The sequence below is a fragment of the Neomonachus schauinslandi genome, chromosome 5, assembly GCF_002201575.2.
Source record: "Neomonachus schauinslandi chromosome 5, ASM220157v2, whole genome shotgun sequence".
In the NCBI taxonomy this organism is placed as follows: Eukaryota; Metazoa; Chordata; class Mammalia; order Carnivora; family Phocidae; genus Neomonachus; species Neomonachus schauinslandi.
This window is the reverse complement of record NC_058407.1, coordinates 34115217-34137226: the sequence shown is the minus strand read 5'-3', so window position 1 is coordinate 34137226 and position 22010 is coordinate 34115217. Positions and strand designations below refer to the sequence as shown.

Here is a 22010-nt window from a genome sequence, read left to right as displayed (position 1 = left end):
GTTCTGAAATATTGCTAGCATCCATGTGGGTGTATCAGTGTGTGTGTCTATGTGTATGCATGAAAAGTTAACTCCACTCTTCATCTTACGACCTTTTTTGGTTTAGAAAACATTTTTCTTTTCTTTTTTTTTTTTAAAGATTTATTTATTTATTTTAGAGAGAGAGAGAGTGCCAGGGTGTGGGGAGGGCAGAGGGAGAGAGAGAATCCTGAAGCAGACTTCCCACTGAGTGCAGAGCCCAACATAGGGCTCAATCCCAGGATCCTGAGATCATGACCTAAGCAGAAATCAAGAGTTAGACACTGAACCTACTGAGCCACCCAGGTGCCCCTGAAAACATTTTTCTATTATTTTCTTCCCTTCAATTTTTCTCAGGTCTTTAGCTGTACGTCCTACTAGTCATATTGGAGTTTCTGTGTTGATCCCCTTTACACTTGAAAGTCTCTGTCATAGATTTCATGTCTTTGTTATTTTGTATGTTGTTTCAGGAAAATGTCTAATTTGGAAGTTTTTATTTAGTCAACACCTATTTAAGCTATTCTATTTTGATTTTTTGTTTGAGTGAGTCATTTTTTTTTGAGTACTTGCATTTTCATTTTTATACAAAGTTATCCTTATTTAAACATATTTTTCCTAAAAATTTTTTGTAAATTTTTATTCAGTTTAATAGCTCTCTTATCTCAGAAACTACTTCTTCCTTCCACTTACTGAACTATTTTGATTGTCTCACATCCTTTGTGTTAGTTTTCCTCAAATATTTGCTGAATTTTGTTGATCTGTTTACTTTTGTTTTAGGACTCTAGTGACAATGACATTTTTCTCGCCTAACTCCAGATGATCTGACTTAATGCAATATGTGCTTATCAGCTCTCTTAATAGTTAAGAAAGGATAAAATGTGTGACAAGGCTAGTTCTTCATATTGCTTATATGTATGTTCTACCTTGCCTTCCTGGTCTCATAAATCTCACCCAATAATCCCCTGCTTCTGCAGTTTCTGTGCTAGCTCTGGGAATCTCCTATATCAGACCTCCCATCTCAGAAAGTTTGAAGTCCTCTTCTACACAAATTTTGGCTTGTGGTTTCTCTTGCTTTTTCTCTGTGTCATTCTGATTTCATAAGCTTTCTATCTTCAAGGAATTTCTCAATTTATATCTGGGTGGCTTAGTATAGCTATAATATTAGAATATCAACTTGCTAACATGATCAAAACTCCCAAATATTTTTAAAAAATTATTACCCTTTAAAATAAATGGCTTTAGTTCTTCTAAGTGAATTTTGTAACAACTTCATTATGATTTCAATTTTACTATTTGTTTTCAGCCTATATTTTAGATGATAGTTTAATGACATCTTTAGTTTATGCTGACTACTATTTATCTTACTTTAGGAGTTTATTAAAAACTTGCATTTACAAATGGAAGAAGAAAGAACACGATTTAAAGATCTACAAGAAAAAGAAAAAATGCGTTTATTAAAACTGCGGCATAATGCAGCTGTAACAATTCAGGCTAAATATAAAGCATTTGTGGCCTACCAAAAATATGGCCCTATCATAAAAGAACAAATAGAAAGTAAGAAAAGGAAAGTGCAAGAGTGGAAAGAAAAGGAAGCAAAAATACGACAGATGGAAGAAGAAAAATGGAAAAGATTGGAGGAAGAACAAAAGACAGAAGAAGAGATAAAAAAGCAGAAGCAGGAGGCAAGGAGGAGGAGAGAAAAAGAGTATGAAGAAAAAAAGAACATCATGAGAAGAGAAAAAGAGCAACTACTAAACAAGGAAAAATTAAGATTAAGAGAAGATGCAGGCGAACAGCTAATAATAAGTAGAGCATTAAAGAAACGTGAATATAATATCAAACTTTTAACTGTTGAAGATACATCAAAGAATAAGGATGATATAGCCAAAAAGGTAGGGGATGAAAAGTCAAAGAAATGGGAAGATGTTCCCCTCTGGCTACTTGAAAAATCAAATAAGACAGAAAGTGTCGGTAGACAGCTTATACTAAAAGAATCAATACAAGAGCAATTGAAAGATCCTATTACAAACCAGGCAATTTTGGCAGAATTTGAAGTAAAAAATGAAAACCTGCCAAAAAAACAATGTTCTGAAAAAATTGTCAAGGAAGAAAGAAAATATGAAAATATAGACAAAAAAACTGAATTGGAAAACCCATATCTAAAAGAAAATGTGAAAGAACAGTTTCAGCTGCAAGAATTAAAGCCTCAAATACAAAAAGGGGAAAATGTGAAAACTGCCAAAAATGAGAATATGAGACAAGACACCCAAATAATAATACTAGGACATAATCAAGAAATTAACAAGGTAAAAAACAATGAAGCACAGAAAATAATCAAAGGTAATCAACAGAATAAGATACAAAAAGTAGAAAAAGAAGAGCTATCAGAACAGAATGGGATATTATATGAAGAGAATAATATTTCAGTGATTTCAGTGAAGGAACAACCACTAAAATTAGAAAATTCTGAAGTTATAGAGGAAAATATACTACTACAAGAAAAAGAAATTGATTTAAAATCCAAAGAAAAAACTGAGGCGATCCCAAAAGGCAATACTCTGAGTAGTGATGTGATTTTTAACAGCAGTAACTCCATGATAAATATAGAAGGCAAAATAAATGAGCAAGATTATATTTTTGGTAGAAATGCTCTTCGTGAAGATTTGGGGGGCTATAATGCAAAAAACTCCTTAGTTTTTAAAGAAGTAAACTCACTTAAGTCTCAACCTAAAGAAACCACAGAAGAATATCATGAAAATAGAACTGAATGTAAAAGTATTGTGACCTGTTCTTTACCAAAGCCAACACTTCTATCTTCTATTGAAGAAAAGAGGCTAGCCTGGATAAAATCATTTAAACCTTGGTTTGAAATTTTCAAGCAAAATCAACAAAAGAAAATTGTTAAGATGAAGAGACCTATAAAATGCCCAGCCAACATGATGCCCCCTTTGAATACACTAGAAATTCTTCGATGTGGCCCTTGGAATACTTTACAGCAGGTATTTTATAACTTTATAATACTTTTTCATACTCAATTACAACTGATTCTCTAAAATGTTGAAGACATATTTTGTATCCAAGAATTTTGTCTCTTAATTGGTGACATTGCTAATGAAATATTGCCCCATTTGAGAGGAGATATATTTAAAAGATCTCCTTGATTAAAATTCTTCAAGGTATCTCCCTCAGTGTAGCACTACAAAAAGCTTTGATTTATATCTTGAAGCCATGTTCAAGGGTCCTGTAGCCATTATTAAGCTTCTAAGAGTAGAGGCATCTGGGAATTTAGTGTGGAATTTAGTAGGAAATTCCTAAATTGACATTCAGTTAGTTTGCTAACTGTGTCTTGGGCACAACACCACCTACTGGCTCCTTTGGAATGAAGTGGATTTCTCTGTACCTGACAAGGGCTGTGAAAGAAAGGCTCATGATAGAAGACTCTAGAATTTCTATTTGGAAACATATTTAGTCATGTGCTATATAAATACGGCACATATATGCCTGAAATTTAAATAATCATCACCAACTGCAATGAACTTTTATGTTTATAAAGCCCATATTTTCAACCAAAATTAACACAAAAACTAACGGGTGCCTGGGTGGCTCAGCCCATTAAGGCTCTGCCTTAGGCTCAGGTCATGATCCCAGGGTATTGGGATAAGCCCCTCATTAGGCTCCCTGCTCAGCAGGGAGTCTGCTTGTCCCTCTCCCTCTGCCCCTCCCCCTGCTCATGTGCACTCATGTGCACACTTTCTCAAATAAATAAATAAAATATTAAAAAAAAAGACAGAAACTAACAAATGGGTAGAAAAACAGGAAAGAATATTTCAAGTAGTACAACACTAGAAAGGACTTATGATTAAAATACATGTATCTGGCTAGGGCCTGAAACTGAAATGTATTCAATAAAATGTATTTAGTTTTTTGATATAGACAGATGCCTAGGAAAAGAAACATTCATGTTAATATATATCAATTTTTTAATTTATTCACTCAGCAAATATTTATCTGTTCAATATGATTGATCAATATTTATTGTTGGACTAAAGGGACAAAAAGAAACCCCAGTCGTTGGCATTATGGAACTGACTGGTATACAAAAAGGCTTTAAACAAATAAATATACCAATAAATACATTACTACAGATTTTGATAATTTCTGTAAATAAGATTCCAGGGTATTCTTTTTTTTTTTTTTAAGATTTTTTATTATTTGACAGAGACACAGCGAGAGAGGGAACACAAGCAGGGGGAGTGGGAGAGGGAGAAGCAGGCTTCCCGCTGAGCAGGGAGCCCAATGCGGGGCTCAATGTAGGATGCGGGGCTCAATGCGGGATGCGGGGCTCGATCCCAGGACTCTGGGATCATGACCTCAGCCTAAGGCAGACACTTAACAACTGAGCCACCCCAGCACCCCACGGTATTCTTTAAAAGGATAATAAGATAGTGGGCTTTAAAGAGATCTCTGGGATGTGAAAAAGCAGTATAATGAACAAGAACTACTTTGAAGTTCCTTTATTTCCTAGGCAATGTATTTTCATATCCATCAGATCTGTAGAGCTACACATAGAATCTCTCAATAGCTCTTCTATTAATTATTTCCCTTGGCTCCGTTATCTCTGGAATCATTCTTTTTCTACTTTCCCTAAGATGTTGTGCAGGCTTTCTGAATTGGTAACATTAGCTACTAACTTTTATTTTGGGTAATTTTCCTATGCGTATCTGTTTGAGCTAGGCATGAGTGACAGCTTCATGCTCATCGTGTACTTGTTTCTAAAGTAAACTGAAGTTAGTAAAACAGCAGTGCTCTTCTCTTTCATTGTGGGTCTCTGCTCTGTTCAATGAGAAGAGCACTGAGGGAGTTAAGATGTGTGAACCTGTCTCCTTGGTGTTTCTTCTCCTATCCACTCTGTTCCTTTTGTGAAACTCTTGTCATTATACATAAAGTAAGGATTACTCCTTTTGCTTCTTAGAGCAAGTCCTGGCCAACTGTAATAGGTATACAGATCACCTGGGAATTTGTTAAAATGCTAATTCTGATTCATTGGGTCTGGTGACCAATCCCAATGTTCTGCATTTTTAAAAAAAGATTTTATTTATTTGAGAGAGAAAGAGAGAGAACAAACAGGGGGAGAGGGAGAAGCAGACTCCCCGCTGAGCACGGAGCCCCATGCAGAGCTCGATGCCAGGCTTAGTGTGGGGCTCGATGTGGAGCCCCATCCCAGGACCCTGAGATCGTGAACTGAGCCAAAGGCAGACACTTAACTGACTGAGCTACCCAGGTGCCCCAATGTTCTGCACTTTTGCAGTGCTCCTTGGTTGATGCTGTTGGTGCTGGCCCATGGATTAATATGATTAGAAAAGTTGTAAAAGACACTGTAATCCTCTGACTACTGCTCAAGCAACTATTTCGAACATTTAATTTTTCTTTGAAGCATCAAGTATACAGTATAAAGGTGAAAAATATTTATGAATGTGTCTATACATGCAGAAGTGTTATAAAATACCATCTTGTAATGACCCTGGGAGATGGTTTATATTGGTGTCTTTATTCACTATTGCTACTGACCCATGACTCTCTTACTTTGATTTTCTAGTCTCTTAGCTTCACATCTTTATCCTTATCTTGATCATCCACTGCCATCTTTGGAAGGTCCTTCTAGAGAAGACCTTTAGAGGAGAAAAGTTTACTCCTCTAGAATTTCACCCAGTGATGAATTCATTTTGCTTATATTAATCTCTCACTTTCAGCCTTCAGCACATGAAATCCGGTCTGCCTCTTGACTATACTTCTTTACAACTTGTCAGGCAATAGTGGTTTTCATTACTTGACTGTGGGTGGATGAGTGGGAGGATGGACAAATGGATGAATAAATAAGTCCAACTGAATGCTAATCTTATCTCCATATTACTGCTAGCTTCACAATTTAGACTCTATTAATTAAAAAGGAAATTAATGTAAAAATTATTTGAGTATAATTCAATAAAGTACTAACAAGCCCTGTATCAAGTAAGATCGGGGTCCTGATTTTATTTCTGCCATTTACTGGTTGTTGGGCAAGGTGCTTGACCTTTTTGAGCTTCAGTTTTGTCTTCTATAAACTGGGAAGAACAATATCTATTGGATAGGATGTTGAATTTTAAAATAACGTATGTGATGAATATAGTCTAGTCTGTTGTCAAACTTGGATCTCAAGCAAAGATTCTTGACAACTAATATATGTATTTTTTCTAGTTTTAGTGTTCTGATTAATTTTTGTTTTATTTTTGCTATCTTGCTACTAATGATAACTTGCTTTAAATAATCATAAAAAGGTACTGAACTTAAGGATTTTTTAATATGGCTTTATAACATGGCATGAAGGATAACATTTTAGCTGTTGATTAACTTTTAGATAAGAATGTCTCACGTCCCTTATACAAGGCAAATTGTAATAAACTGGTACTGTAATGGTACATGAGCTACTAGAAGTTAGAGTCTGCTTCATTTAATCTAGTAATCATACCTCAGATTCAGTCTCTTTGCAGCTGATTTTTAAAGTATTATTTCTTCAGATTGAAGAGATTTAAGATTTTATCACTGAACAGATGTTCTGCAAAAAGCAAAACCAAGAGTCACTGCTTTCCCTATTTTTGTAATTACAGTTTACCATAAAGGACTGGCACTCCTTGTATTGAACTCAAGAATAATTGAAAGTAAAATCTCTAAAATTACATAGCTATTTTAGGTCATTTTATGTACCATGATCTGTCAAGGATTTAGGGAAATATAGATGATTAAGTAATAAATTGATTTGTTATCTTTTATTAAAATATAATGAATGAGTCATAAGTTCTATAGGTAGAACAGTTCATTTTCAAGAAAATATTAGTTTTTGAAATATCTTTATATTACCCTTTATTAAGGAAAGAAACTATGAATGCTACACTTTAGTTTTGCCATAGGGCAGTTTATCATTCATTTATTTCTGAAGCATTTAGTGAACATCCACTATGCTCCAGTTGCTCTTTTTCAGTCTGCCCATGCAGTGATGAACACATTGTGAGTACTAATTCTATATTGACCTTAATATTTGGAGCATACAGCAGCTTTATTTATATGGTTACTGTCATGCATGTATCCATAAATGATTAATATAAAAATTAATTTTGATCTCATATGTTTGGAAAAACCAAGGGTAAGATAGATAATAAATTACTGTACCATAAGGAAATTTTAAAAATCTTCCATAAAAGGGAGGAGGAAATATTATGAAATGCCTTATATTCAAAAGTAGATACCATTAATAAGGACACTGCAGCATTTGTCACTCCTATACTGTAATTAAACTAAGCTAGAGAAATTACCACATCATAAAAACTAGAACGTAACCATTTACGTAGGTGACTTTAAGCAGCATATGATTACGTCAGGCAGGATAATATAAATTAGAAGGTAGAGGAGCATTTGTTACTATAAAGCTACAGTTGTGGAGTTTTTGGTTTTTAAGTGCTTAGTTCTAAATAGCGTGTTCACTTGTTAGTATACAGCTAGCTTCCCAGTTACAGAATTTATAGGTTCTCTTTGTGGACAAATTAAATGGGTAATACACAGTGGTTTTCTTGACACAAATGGATGAATATTTTTCTTTCTGAAAAACCATAAAATATACATTTGCTTCAAAAGTAATTTTAGACTATGAATAACTGAGAAATTCCTGAAATAATTATGAAATGAGAAACTTATTCACCTGAAGTTTGAAAAATATTGTTTATTACTTTTTCTACTCAAAGCCAAGGAGTGGACTTAATCCCTTCTTTATATCTCCAGGAACATATGGTCTTCCCATTCACTTACATAAATATGTAAATTTGAAACTTTTAGTTTAATTTAGTGCACAGGAAATGACCGAATGAAGAGGAGTTACTGTACTTAAGACTCTTACTTTTTCTAGCCTTTTCTGAAGCAAAAATGCTTTCAATTTCAATAGAACATTTTTTAAATTTCTGTTTCAGTATGATATATACTAGACTCTTCCTATAAAGTTAATAATATTAAAATTGTTTTTCAGTACATGGGAAACCCGGCCTTAAGATTTTTGATATGACAATATGAAAGTATTCTTACTATAAAATGATTTAACATATATAGTTTTTTTTTTAAGATTTATTTATTTATTTATTTGACAGAGAGAGATACAGCGAGAGAGAGGAAACACAAGTGGCGGGGTGGAAGAGGGATAAGCAGGCCTGCCGCCGAGCAGGGAGCCCGATGCAGGGCTCGATCATGACCTGAGCCGAAGGCAGACGCTTAACGACTGAGCCACCCAGGCGCCCCTTAACATATATAGTTATTTCAGTGCATGGACTTAATTATAGTGAAGAACCAACATACTATATTTATTTCTCTGCCATTTTCTTTATATTAGAGCTCTTGAGTTTAATAAGTAGAGTTCTTTTCAGTAATCTGAAACTATTCCTGTTATCTGACATATTCTTGTGCAACTATAAGTGTAGTCCTTACTATATATACTGTAGAGTTGAGTACATTCTTTGATACTGAATTTTCTTTAGTTAAAAAGACTAAAACCAAAACAATAGAAAAATTCTTTAAGAAAAAAGCTTTGTGAAGTATTGAGTCCACAGTGATATTTCAATAATAAGAAATCTCATAATATGGTCTTCAAAGTGTTTGAAAATACAGAAAAAAATACCATTCATGCTATGTTATATTACAGATTCTATATGCTCTGGGTAAATTACATTATTCAACAGTAAGGAATGATTCATACCAGTAAGGAATGATTCACACCAGCGGACTTGTAATAGAAAGCTATTTTTATTACATGGTTTAATTATTATTGCATGGTCCTATTTATTACAGGTTCTATAATTTCTCAAACTTTCTTTGTTTTTGGAAGGTAGTTGAGCCATTTTAATTAAATCATGGCAGGTTGGATACAGAATCTACCCCCTGACATACTGTGGCTCCTGTTAGTATCCAGGTATTCTTAGGATACTGTCAAACACAGATCTTAAGCATTTATGTAGTACAATCTTGAAAACAGTGCCAAAATAATTCACACAGAAAGTGAATTTGGTGAAAAATCAGCGAGTGAGCTAATAGATGGTTATATTACTGCTTCTATGCGTATTACTTTTGAACTTGAATTGGTCATGGATGATAGCATTATTTTGCCTTTCTATGTGAGGAACAAAGGAGACCCAGATAGCTTAATTGAAAGTGAATTGTTAACAAATGCAATTTTCAGTATATATCATTAGTTTTTTTGATGAATTTTTAAAAAGAATTTTGCAAGGCTGATATAGTTTATATTCATTATTGTTAGATAATGTTATGTACTCCCATTTTCTTGAATTCTGTAGGTCACAACAGTTACATTTCAAGATTTGCCAGGTTGTAGTCTCTCCACACTAGCAGAGTGTCCAAATCTTCAGTTTTTGTCTCTTCGACGCTGTGGGTTGATTTCTTTGCACAGCCTGAGTAACTGCAAAAACCTGAAGCACATTGATGCCCAGGTATGTCCTCTGTTCTCCTCATTGTTTATCCTATAATAAAATAGAAAATGGATTTATATTTATATTTCAGCAATGACAATTTTGAAGAAATAGTTACTATGTTAACCTGTAACTTGGGTTCTAAAGATGTCAAGGATCAAACAAAATTTGTGAGAACCATTGAGGAAAGAGGATTAGGAAGTATGGCCTGGAAAATCACTTATCTCTATTTGCAGATGATGTAGTTATTGTCTTTGTTACTTTTTGCTGTATGACAAATGACATTACTTAGTAAATTAAAACAACCACCAATTTAATTGCTCATGGTTCTGTGGGCCAGCCATGAATTGAGGCCAGGCTTGTCTGGGTCTTCTGCTTCGTGTTTTGTTGCCTGGGTCTTTTACGTAATTTGAAGTGGGGGCTGGAATGTCCAAAATGCCTTATTTGTCTGGTGCCTTGGGAGGTTAGAATTTCAATCTCTCTTTCTTTCCTTCTCTCTCTTTCTCTCTCTCTGTGTCTGTGTCTCTGTCTCTTCCATTTTGGGGCTTCTCTACAGAGTGACCTAATCCCAAGAGTGAGCATTCCAAAAAGACAAGCTCCAATATGCAAGTGTTTATCAAGCATCTGCTGGCATCATGCTAGCTAATGTTCTATTGGCCAAACCTGACTTTGTGTGGGAGGGAGCTGGGTGGATTTGTGCATATTGGGTTGTGAGGTTTATTGGGGCCTATCAAAGTAACAGTCTACCACAATCTACCCTCTGGCTCCTAAGGAGTCACATCCTTCCCACATTCAAAATACACTCATGTTCCAGAGACCTCCAAGTCTCATCATCTTGTGGCGTCAGACTTAGACTTGAAAAACAAAATTTCCTCATCTAAATCAGATCCAAGTGGAAATGATCTGCTCAGATAGAGTTCTTTCAACTCAGAGATCTGTGAGATAAAATGAAAAGTATCTTCTCTCCTCCTGTTCCCCCACCCACCCCCACACACACACATACAGTGGTGAGATAGGCTTGATTAATTACAATAGCTATTCCCATTCACAATGAAAGAAAATAAGAAGCTCATAGTGTCCCTATTCCATAGCTGAGCACATATCATTTCCTTAATAAGGACTCGGTTCTGCTCAATGAAAATGGTTTTCTATGACCCTTGGTTCTGCCCACTGGGGTTTTGACATTTTCAAGGAATACTTCTTTTTCCATAAGATGTACTATTTGCAGCTGAGAATTTTCCTGAGCCTGTTTCGTTTCCCATAGTAGATGGGGTGGGGTGGGGGGCGGGTAGGCTAGAAGCTTCTTTTCATTTGACTTATATTCTTTTCAGTTCACACAGTCCGTGTTTCCACCAACATGATTTTCTTTGAAAACTTTGTGAATTTCTTATGCTTCTTATTAAGTTCCCTCCATTAGACAATGGCTTGCTTATAAATATTTTTGAGAGGGATGCCGTGGGACTACACACAAGATTCTTAAAAGCCTATTTATTTTTCTGAGGTCTTAAAAAATAAAATCGCTGTTACATCCTAGACATGATCTTGACACTGAAACCAATAATATATTGCAGAGATATGTATGTGTAGTAAAAGTATAAAACTGTACATGAGATTCATACCTAATTTACAATATTGGTGTTCTTTGGAGAGGAAGGGAGCAAAAGGGACTGAGGAAGGGGAAATAGGGAGATTTCAACTTTTTCAGTGTTTGGTTTCTGTAACAGTTTTAAAGCAACTATGACCTAGTGTTCATTTTTGTTCATTTAGATTGTTTGAAATCTTTTGTTACATGATCTGTATTTTCTGTATTTTCAAAGATTAATAAATATAAAATCAGTTAATTATTAGGTTCCTTAATATTTTCATCTAGATAGTATAACATTCTGCATATTTGCCTTAAAAGTCAGAGATTCAGTTATTTACTTGGAGATCATCTTTCATCCTTCCTCTTTTTGTAAGCTTTAAATGTTCCATTAATAAGTCGTTGAACTAAAACAATGACATTTGTTCTTTGTCTTAGGAAAACCATATTGAGACTATCAATTGTGAAAATTTGGAAAATCTCTGTGTTGTTCTTCTTAATAAAAATCAACTGACTTCTTTTCATGGTTTGGATGGCTGTACTAATATCCAAAATCTTGAACTCTCACATAATAAAATCACTCGAATTGGTAAGAACAAGGGAATTTAAATTTATTGACATTTATTTCTCATGATTACATTTTGTTTCATTTATTCCTTTTCAAGAATAGGCCGCCATTATTAATTATTTTATTTATGCCATACTTATTTAATCTTTTATCCAAATGCATGAAAGAAATAAGATTATTTTTAGTATATATAAAGGAAATATGCTCTCACCACTGGCAAATGGCTAGTTATCAGTGGCTCCTTAAATTAGTATATTCACTAACCTATTCCTTTTTTTCTAACTAGTGGTCATCTGAGCTCTACTGGAGAATATAATACCCTGGTTCTGTGCCATCATATTTTTATGGATTCTGTGCTTTCTGCACTTAGAAACTGTCATATCTGTTTCCTAAAAATCCCTGTCATCACTCCTTTCCTTGCTTTCTACACTGCTTGTACTAACCTTTCCTTTTTTAGATAAGGCATGAGAGAAAGAATTCATCGGTTTGAATCTCCCTAATCTTTTCCATCTCTCCATCTGTATATCTGTATCCCTATTTATCTATATCTGTTTCCACCCTCATACTTTATAATCCATATAATTCAGCAATGAAAATGTCTTTTCTTAAGGCCAGTCCTGTTTTCTATAAATATAATTGTCAGTCTCCTCTGATGCTTTATCACCTGTCATATGTGAAACAGTTCCTTTGCCATTTACTTCTACCATAGCCTCATCTCTCTTACCCTTTGCTGTCAAGTTTTGTGAAAGTATTCTGTTCATGCTTTCACTTTTTAGTACCCAACTTCCCTCTTCTTCCTACTGAAACTCAACTTCAACTTACCACTATACTGTTAGCAGTGTGATAATTCTAAAGTAAAAATCTCATTATATTTCTTACTACCTGGCTTAAAATTCTGTTATTTTTTATTTAAATTTGTGAGATTCTCAAGGGACTTGATAGGAGCTTAAATAATGGTTAATGAATTATCAAGGATTGCTAAAAAGTCAGGAACTAGATAAAAATTTAACTCTGGTACAATACTAATAGCTTAAATTTTTGGACACCTAAAAGGTACTATCTTTTCTACCTCCTCATCCTAAAATTTATTTATTTATTTTTTTCCTCATCCTAAAATTATTAGGAAACGTGGTCTGGACTGAAATTTCAGGGAGTGGGATGGGAGTAGATGGGGTAGTGGAAGTAAGTTCACTTTTCCCATTTGATTTAATTTTATTTTTGATATATAAAACAAATATATGTTTCAAAGCCAAACTACATTTAAAAAGGCATACTCAAAGAGATTGATCTTTCATCCCTGTCCTTTTCACTCTGTTCTCCAATATACTTTTATATATAGATGTTTTTGTATATATGCAATATAACATCTATATATGTATTTAATAAGATATGTATCACTTATGTGTATGTTTGTACATACAAATATATATACACACATATATCTAAGAAATATATGTATATATACTAATCCTAATTCTAGGATTAAAATATAGAATATAGAATATTTTAAGTACTGTCCTTTATCTTGCTTTTTTTTCACTTAACAACATGTTATGGAGTTCAGAGCATTCTTTTTCCATGGCTTCATAGTCTTCGATTTTGTGGATCAATCAGGTTTTATTCCACTGGTTCCTGATTGATCAACATTGGATGGTTTCCGGTCTTCCACATTTGCCATAATAAGTAATCTGATACTTATATCATTTTATACTTTACCAGTTATATCTTTAATTTTCTGCAATGTATATTGCTGGTGCAAAGGACATCTGTAATTTAGGAAAATAGTGCCAGGCACATTTTATGGGTTAAACGATTTTGCACTCCTACCACTAATACACATTAATGCCAGTTTCTTCCACTTTTCTTCTATTATTTTGTTCCTTCTCTTTCTGAGTTAAATATTTAATTTTTTAAAAATTTTTATTCTTGGGATGCCTGGGTGGCTCAGTCGGTTAAGCGTCTGCCTTCGGCTCAGGTCATAATCCCAGGGTCCTGGGATCGAGTCCCGCATCGGACTCCCTGCTTGGCGGGAAGCCTGCTTCTCCCGCTCCCACTCCCCCTGCTCGTGTTCCCTTTCTCGCTGTGTCTCTCTCTGTCAAATAAATAAATAAAATCTTTAAAAAAAATTATTCTTTTTCACTCTTGTTAACATAAATACTTAAGTCTATAAATTTTTCTGTGAGCACTGCTTCGTCCGTAACTTCTGTGTTTTCATCAGTTCTACAATTTTATGACGTATTTTGCCTTTTAGCTAGGATTTAAAATTTCTGTATGGTAAGACCATTTTGTGTTGTTGCTGTTATTCTTTTTAGTTTTATTGCATTATAGTGAGAGAATTATCTTTGTGCCATTTCTGCTTTTTGGAACTTTTTGTGATTTTCTAATATATGGTCAATTTTCAGGAATGTTTCATGTGCACGTGAAAAGAGGTCATTGTGTTTTTAATTGGAATATAGAGTTTATATTTTTATCTTTATGATCTACCTTGGTGATCATTTGTTTTAGATATTCATAGACTGAGTTGAGCTAGTATAAATATGTTTATTATTAATCAGCCTATTTCTTTTTGTATATATATTTTTATATATTTTATATATCCTTTGGTTTCCATTTTTTGAGTGTTGCTCCATGCTGTTTTGTAGATATTCTTAACTGTGTTATCTTTATTGAAATTTATGTGTCCTTCTTTGACTCTTTAATGTTTTGAGACTAAATTCTACCTTGCCTGACAACATTTTTTTGTTTGTTTGTATTTGCCTACTTGGCCATTAAAAAAAAAGAAACCCACAAAACTTTAGAAACACTTTGTTTTAGGTGTGTACTTATACACAGCATAGATTTGGGTTTTATTTTTTGATCCAATTTTAAATGTTTTTGTTTCATATAGAGCATGGCCATTTGCATTTGTAATTCAACTTACATCCTTGGTGTTAGTACTGTCATCCCACCTGGGATGATGTTCTCTTTCTGGAAGAATGCCTTGTTGATATTACCTGGGTTCTTCCACCACTGGAGCACCTCCATTTCTTATTTATCCATCCAGTTTCCATGGGATTCCTTCTGTACCAGTGTGGATTTAGCCTGGATTGTGTTGGTCATGGATACTTAACTACCCCACTTAGAAAAATTCAGCTTGTAATTTCTTCCTCTCCCATTTACACTGGAAAGATAGATTGGGGTATTTTTATTTATTGTTGTTTGTTATGAATTTCTAGAGGAGTTATGGGGAAAGTTGGATCAAGGCAGTCACCATCATCTCTGATTTTTTTTTTTAATATGGGAAAATTATAGTTGTTTTCACAAAGCAAGCTTTTACAGACATTTCAAGGCACACTTTTGAAAATAAAATGTGTAATATTCTTTAATGTGTTTATTTGCCTGTGTGTCTGTGCTGCTTGCTTTGGGACTACTCATATTTTCTTCTGTATGGAAATAGTGATACTTTTGATACAATTTTTTATTTTAAAATTTCAGTTTAAAAGACAGAAATAATTTTGTTGTTGTTGGAATGAAGGCAAGTGCATTGATAATGCATGTTGCTATATTGGCACACACTGAAGCAAGCTTAAAAAAAAGAAAAAGGCTGATTGTGAGAAGAAATGCTTCACCTCCCATTCACTTCATTTTCATTGCCAGCAGGGCTGTATGGGATTTCTTGTAACCAGTGGATTTCCTGGGATAGGATATCTGCAAAATTTATGTGGAAACTGCCATAGTATTAATTGATGTACTTGAGGTATCTTTATGTAGTACAGAGCAAATAAGGTAAAAGACATCTTTGCTGTCTGTTGGGTACAATGAAAACACTGTATTTATTGAGTGTGAGAAGAGTGTACATGAAAAAGTAGATTTTCTGAAGACTGTTTTGAGTCTGTTTTTCATCTTCAGGAACTGCTTACAGAGATTCTGGTTGAGCTAAGGGAAAAGCATAGATTTTGTCTTTCAATGATGTATTGATGCTAAGAACTCTTATGAAGGGGCACAAAGATAGATTTGTGTTTATAAGTTAATAGGTTACTATTCCATGCTATAATATTTCTTAAGGAGGTGAAATAAAATTGGAAGCAATACCATGTATTCTACATTTGTAGTTTCAAGTTTAATTTGTTCCTAATTCTTACTAAGCTGTAGTTATTGCAGTAGCTAATATGTAGGATTAGCTTTCATTACTTTTTATTAGAAAACATTAATGCACATTTTTATTTGAATTTCATTCCATTTAAGTGAATCAGAATAGGAACTGTGTCAGTCTGTTTAAGGCAATTCATTTGAGGTTATTTATGCTAAATGTTTTCCATTCTAATGAAACTGTTTAATTACAGAAATAGAAACACAATGTAAAGTATACTTTTTAAAAGTAACAACTTAAATAAAATGTAATTCTATACATTGAAAGTTGTGTAAAGTTAATTATGTATTTTTAATTTAATAAAAATTATGTTTAATTTAATGTTTAAACATATTGTGTGCTGTGGCTAATTTAAAGACTACCATATAACATTTTAATATTATTTTCTATAATTGGTTCTATTTGGGTAGCACGTTTTTGATTATAGAATATTTTGATTTGATCTGGAGTTATTCTTGCATATTTTGAATGTCAAAATAGTTGCTTAATTTTAACTTTTGAAGCTTCACTTTAGTTGATAATTTTAAATATGGATTTATTTTAATCAGACAACAGATTTTATCATACTTTTTATAATCTAAAATGTTTTCTGTTTTTTTTCCTCTGGAAGTTCTTTTTTCCTGTACTATCTTTTATAAGTCAATTTAATTTGGGTGATTTACAGTTTAAATTTTAAGGTTATGATATCATTCTGATATTTCATGCTTTCTTTTGCCTGAAATTTCCCATAAGTAAGTTTCAGGTAAAATTGGCAAAACATTTTGTTTTCCAGAAGTAATATGGAAAAACATTCCTTGAATGGATGTTGAATATCTGTGAGAAGTTTTTCATATTTTGAGGTAGTATTTTTGACTTCATTTTTAAACTAATAGCCAAAGCAAATGAAAAATAGGTGATTTATAATTTATAATCTAGTTTTCTTTGTTTCTTCCATTTTTATGTTGGATTTTATTGACTTTTTAAGAGAAACATCCTGAAAGTAAATTAATCTGAAAAAATTCATGCCATATGATGAAATTATTTTATAAATTTTCTTACAGAAAAAAATACAACTTAATATAATAAATATAGCAATAGATAACTTTTTTAAACCACCATATATTTATGTACTACATATGTTTAACTCATTTGCTTTTCCTATAAACGCTACGAGTTAGCTACTATTAAATGCTTCCCCCCCCCCCAACTCCGGTAATAATTGAGGCACAGAGAGGTTAAATAAATTATCTAAGATAAATTAGTAAATGATAGAGCCAGGATTTGAAACTCAGCATTCTATCCCTAGTATCTGATTTTTTAATTCCCTCATTCCACTGCCTCTCCAAAAGATGTGAATTTAACATTTAAGATTATTACTATTTTATTAGAGTATATTAAAACTCTTTATGCAGAAAAAAGTAATGATTTTAAGGTTTATTGATTAATAAATTTGTTAATGAGCAAATTTATTGAGCACCTACTATGTGTAAGCACTTTTCCAGGCACTAGAACACAGTACTAGAATATTGCTGAGGATGCAGCAATAAGCAAAACAAATGAGTATCCTGACTTTTACCAAGATCATCTAGTGATATTTACATAGAGAAAAGAGAATGGGAATAAATTGCTGTATTTCATTTATTGAATATTGAGTAAAAATGAAAATAAGTATGATGTTGATGTGTAAGAGCAAATAATTATTTTTGTCTTCTCATTCATGAAGCTTCTATCTCCGCTATGTGAAGAAAACTTTAATCTGAAAAAAATCTTTCTTTAATGCCAGCAATTAATTTGTTAATTTATAAATTTCAGGTGATACATTCCTAGAAAATACCATTGTAAATAGAAGTATTAAGAGACTTTTTTCCCCTGATGTTTTATTTTCAGATAATACTGCTTTCTGGAAAAGTGACACTAATATTATAAGTATGAAAGATATTGAAATAATGCAACATTTTCACATAGGCTTGATTACTGTCTTGACTCATAGGGGAAGTGTGCCTGGCTTAATACTTGCTACCCGATGTTGTCTTTGGAACACTAGAAAAAATTAATGAAGTAAAATAAAATAAAGCTCTGGATATTTTGCTTGTAGAAATGCTTTTCACTACTGTATACTTAGTGAATTTCTTGTATTCCACTAGATGGTGCTAGCTTACTCTTCAGTTTTGAAATGCAACAATGCCCAGTATAAAGCTGAAAGGGATTTTACAGATCTGCCAATTTCAGCTTTTTAAGAGTTTACAGATGAAAAAACAGACCCACACAATTTTCATCAAACTCCTACCAGAGGTGGGGCTAGAATCCAAGTTTTCTGATTCCTGTTTTAGTATTCCTGTTTCCACACAACATGTATGATCCTGAAGAACTTTTGCATTGAAACTAAAAATCTTAAGTGCCACTCAGCATATTTGCATGTAACGGTCAAACATAGCAATCATTGAGCAGCTGAAGGAGGTAGACCTTTACCAAACACTTATTTAGTGAAAACCCAGCCTAATTTAACATCTTTAGTTTTGCTGTTCCTTACAGGAGAGGTTTTTCCCCCACTGTGGCAGGAATGTTTTATTAGACCATTGGCTCATTTCTGTGGGAGGAATTCTTTGAAATAGATATTTGTAGCAAGTATAGCCAAATGCTAATTTTGCCATGGGCAAGGGCCCTTTGAGGGATAAACACACTTGGCTTCAGTTCTATTTTTTGGGACATAGGAAACTTTTAAAGAGTTAATAAAGAATATATTGAAGCAGTGGACTCAAGAGTGTTTAAGTGATACTTTATATTTGTTATATTTACATAATTTGCAAGACGCTCTTGAATATTTTTGTGGCTACTGTTTTGTTTTGTTTGGGATGGGGAGTGGACAAAATAGAAATATTGACTGGGAAAGAATCATTTTCTTTGAGATGTTGAGAAAGTAATGGTATTCTAAGGTAAGGCTTGCTCTAAGTCTATTTTGCTCAGTTATTATCCTTCATTTGATAGCAAAGAACTTGTAAGATTAAAAGAGGAAGGGTGGCAACTTATTCTAACTTCCTTCCCATCTAGATCCCCTTTTTGAGCCAAGTGCATTGACTTGATCAAATTACTGTTTAATCAATTGTATACAGACTTTTTTTAAAAGTGTGTACTGATATCCTATTTCTTCTTCAAAGTTTAGCTCAAATATTTGGCTTTGAAGTCTTATTTGGTCACAACAGTTAGAGTTTTTTAACTACTTTTCATTGAGGATAATTGTTAGGAAACAATAATAGCTATTATTTTTAGTACCCAATATGTGAAAGTGTTGTACAAGCTACTTTAAAATATTGTTTTTAATCCTCCCAATAACGCAAAATCACCCTCACTCCACAAATAAAGGAACAAAGACTCAGAGAAGTTGGATAACTTGTTTATATTCACACAGCTATTTTTTGGAATAGACCTGAAATTCATGGACCGTCTGCCTCAGAGCCTATTCGTTTTTTATAATGCCATAATGCCTGTAATTAACATGTGCTACTGACCATGTAATTAGCATAGTCATAGAGAAAAACTATGTACATGACTCCTATGATGATTGTGGGTTGTAGATCTTTATTCTTAGAGCCTATTTTTTTTTGCTTTAAATATTTTTAAGGCCATGCTATTTGTTTTATATAAATTTATAATTGTTATATATTTCTTTTGAATTGACCTATTTTATCATTTTTAAATGTCCCTCTTTATCTGTAGTAAAGCTTTCTGCCTTAGTCTTCTGTGTCCGATACTACCCAAACTAGCTTTCTTTTGGACTCAAGATCCTTTTATGCTTGTAAAAATTATTGAGTACCTGCCTTAAACAGCTTTCATTTATGCACGTTATATCAGTATTTACTGTATAGAAAAAAAATGAGAAAAATTTTGTTTTTATTTATTAATTCAGAGCTTAAGATAATAAAGCTTTTCCATTAGTAATAGTTTTATAAATAATAAATGTAGTTTTTACCAAAAAGATATGGTGAGAAAAGGGTTATTGTTACACATATTTGCAAATCTCTTTAATGTCTAGCTTAACTCAAGACAGCTGGGTTTCTGTATTTCCTTCTGCATTCAATTTGCTACAATATCACACCTCATGTAGCCTCTGGAAAACTCCACTATGAACTCTTGAGCAAATGAGAGTGAAAAAGGCGAATAACGTCTTAGAATTATTATGAAATAGTTTTGCCTCCATGGAACCTTTAAAAGCGTCTGTAGGAGGTTGGTCTCTGGACCATACTTTGAGAATCACTAGTTTAGTGTGTACATAACGTATCTTTTTCTATCCTTTTACTTACAATATTTCTACATGTCCTGTTTTTGGTATATCTCTTTTATGTAATGTGAAAATGTGTTGCTTTTGTTATTGTTTTATCTAGACTCCCTGACAAATTTTAGCTTTGATTCTAGCCTTTGGTCTTTAATAACTAATTAAGTTTAATTAATAATTAAGTGTAATCATTAATATATTTGAGTTTAAATCTACTATCTTACTATTCGATTCTATTTGTTTTGCCTGGCAAAACAAATAGAATCGAATCTGTTTTTTTCTCTTTTCTTGCCTCTTTTTGGTTTAGTTGAGTTTTTAAATTATTTCATTTTTCCTTTCTATGACCAGTTACATATTATTTTACTATTCTTTTTGTTTACTGTAGATAGCATGCCTTCTTGATTTACCAAATCTAAATTTATTTGGTACTTTTTCAAAGCAGTTCTAGGGTCTTAGAAAATTTAAACTTTATTTACTTACTCCCAGATTAATATGCTATTATTGTCGTGCATTTTATTGTGTGTGTGTGTGTGTGTGTATTTGGAATGGCTTAAGATAGTATTATTTTATAATATCAATATTGTTAGGATTCACCCACTTTTTAAAACCTTCCCTTTGTTTTTGTCTGTGTGTGTGTGTGTGTGTGTGTTTGGAAGTATTTCTCTTTTTTGAGATAAAATTGATATATAACATATTTCTTTTGGGTACAACATAATTTGATTTTTGTATAAAAAACACTATGAGTGATCACCACAGTACATCTAGTTATCATCTGTCATTATACAGTTGATCCCCCCTTACCCAATTTGCCCTCCCACCCCCTTTCTCTCTGATAACCACCCTTCTGCTCTCTGCATATATGAGTTGTGTTTTGGTTTGTTTGCTTAGTTTTTTAGATTCCACAGAGAGAGATCGATCATATGACATTTGTCTTTTTCTGACTTATTCCACTTAGCATAATGCCCTTGGGATCCATCCATGTTGTCACAAATGGCAAGGTTTCATTCTTTTTATGGCTGAATAATATTCCATTGTACATCTAAATACCACAATTGTTTTATCCATTTCACACATCAGTGGGCATTTAGGTTGTATCCATATCTTCGCTATTGCAAATAATGCTGTAATGAATGAACATGGGGGTACATATATCTTTTCAAGTCAGTGGTTTTTTTTTTTTTTCTTTAAATAAATATCCTGAAGTGGAAATGGTAGGTCATAAGGTAGTTCTATTTTTAATTTTTTGAGGAACTTCTATTTTCCGTAATGGCTGTACCAATCTACATTCCCACCAACAGTGTGAGAGGGTTCCCTTCTCTCCATATCCTTGCCAACACTTGTTATTTCTTGTCTTTTTGAAATATCTATTTTAACAGATGTGAAGTGATATCCCATAGTGATTTTGATATGCATTTCTCTGATGACTAGTGATGTTGAACATCTTTTCATGTGCCTGTTGGCCATCTGTATGTCTTCTTTGGAAAAATGTCTATTCAGATCTTTTGCCCATTTTTTAATCAGATTGGATTTTTGCTATTGAGTTGGAGTTCTTTATACATTTTGGATATTAGACCCTTATCAGACATGTGATTTGCAAATATTTTATCCCATTCAGTAGGTTGTCTTTTCATTTTGTTCATAATTTCCTTTGCTGTGCAAAGCTTTTAGTTTGATATTGTTCCACTTGTTTATTTTGCTTTTGTTGCTTTTCCATTTGGTGTTAGATTAAAAAAAAAAATCATCCAAGACCCATGTCAAGGAATTTACCACCTATGTTTTCTTCTATGAGCTTTATGGTTTCAGGTCTTATGTTCAAGTCTTCAATCCATTTTGAGTTAATTTTTATGTATGTTGTAAGATAGTGGTCAAGCTTCATTTTTTTTGCATGTGGCTGTCTAATTTCCCAATACCAATTATTGAAGAAACCGTTCTTTCCCTATTTTATATTCTTGGCCCCTTTGTTGTAA

The 22010-nt window shown here is 33.1% G+C and overlaps 1 protein-coding gene across 1 annotated transcript in view; it reads left to right on the top strand.

Annotated features, from left to right (window-relative positions):
- LRRIQ1 (leucine rich repeats and IQ motif containing 1) overlaps positions 1 to 22010 on the top strand; it is a 199301-nt gene that overhangs the window by 17677 nt on the left and 159614 nt on the right. The window contains exons 7-9 of the mRNA XM_021687506.2: positions 1389 to 3017; positions 9384 to 9536; positions 11536 to 11686. Coding sequence (XP_021543181.2) covers positions 1389 to 3017; positions 9384 to 9536; positions 11536 to 11686 — 1933 coding nt within the window. The remainder of the gene's footprint in view (positions 1 to 1388; positions 3018 to 9383; positions 9537 to 11535; positions 11687 to 22010) is intronic.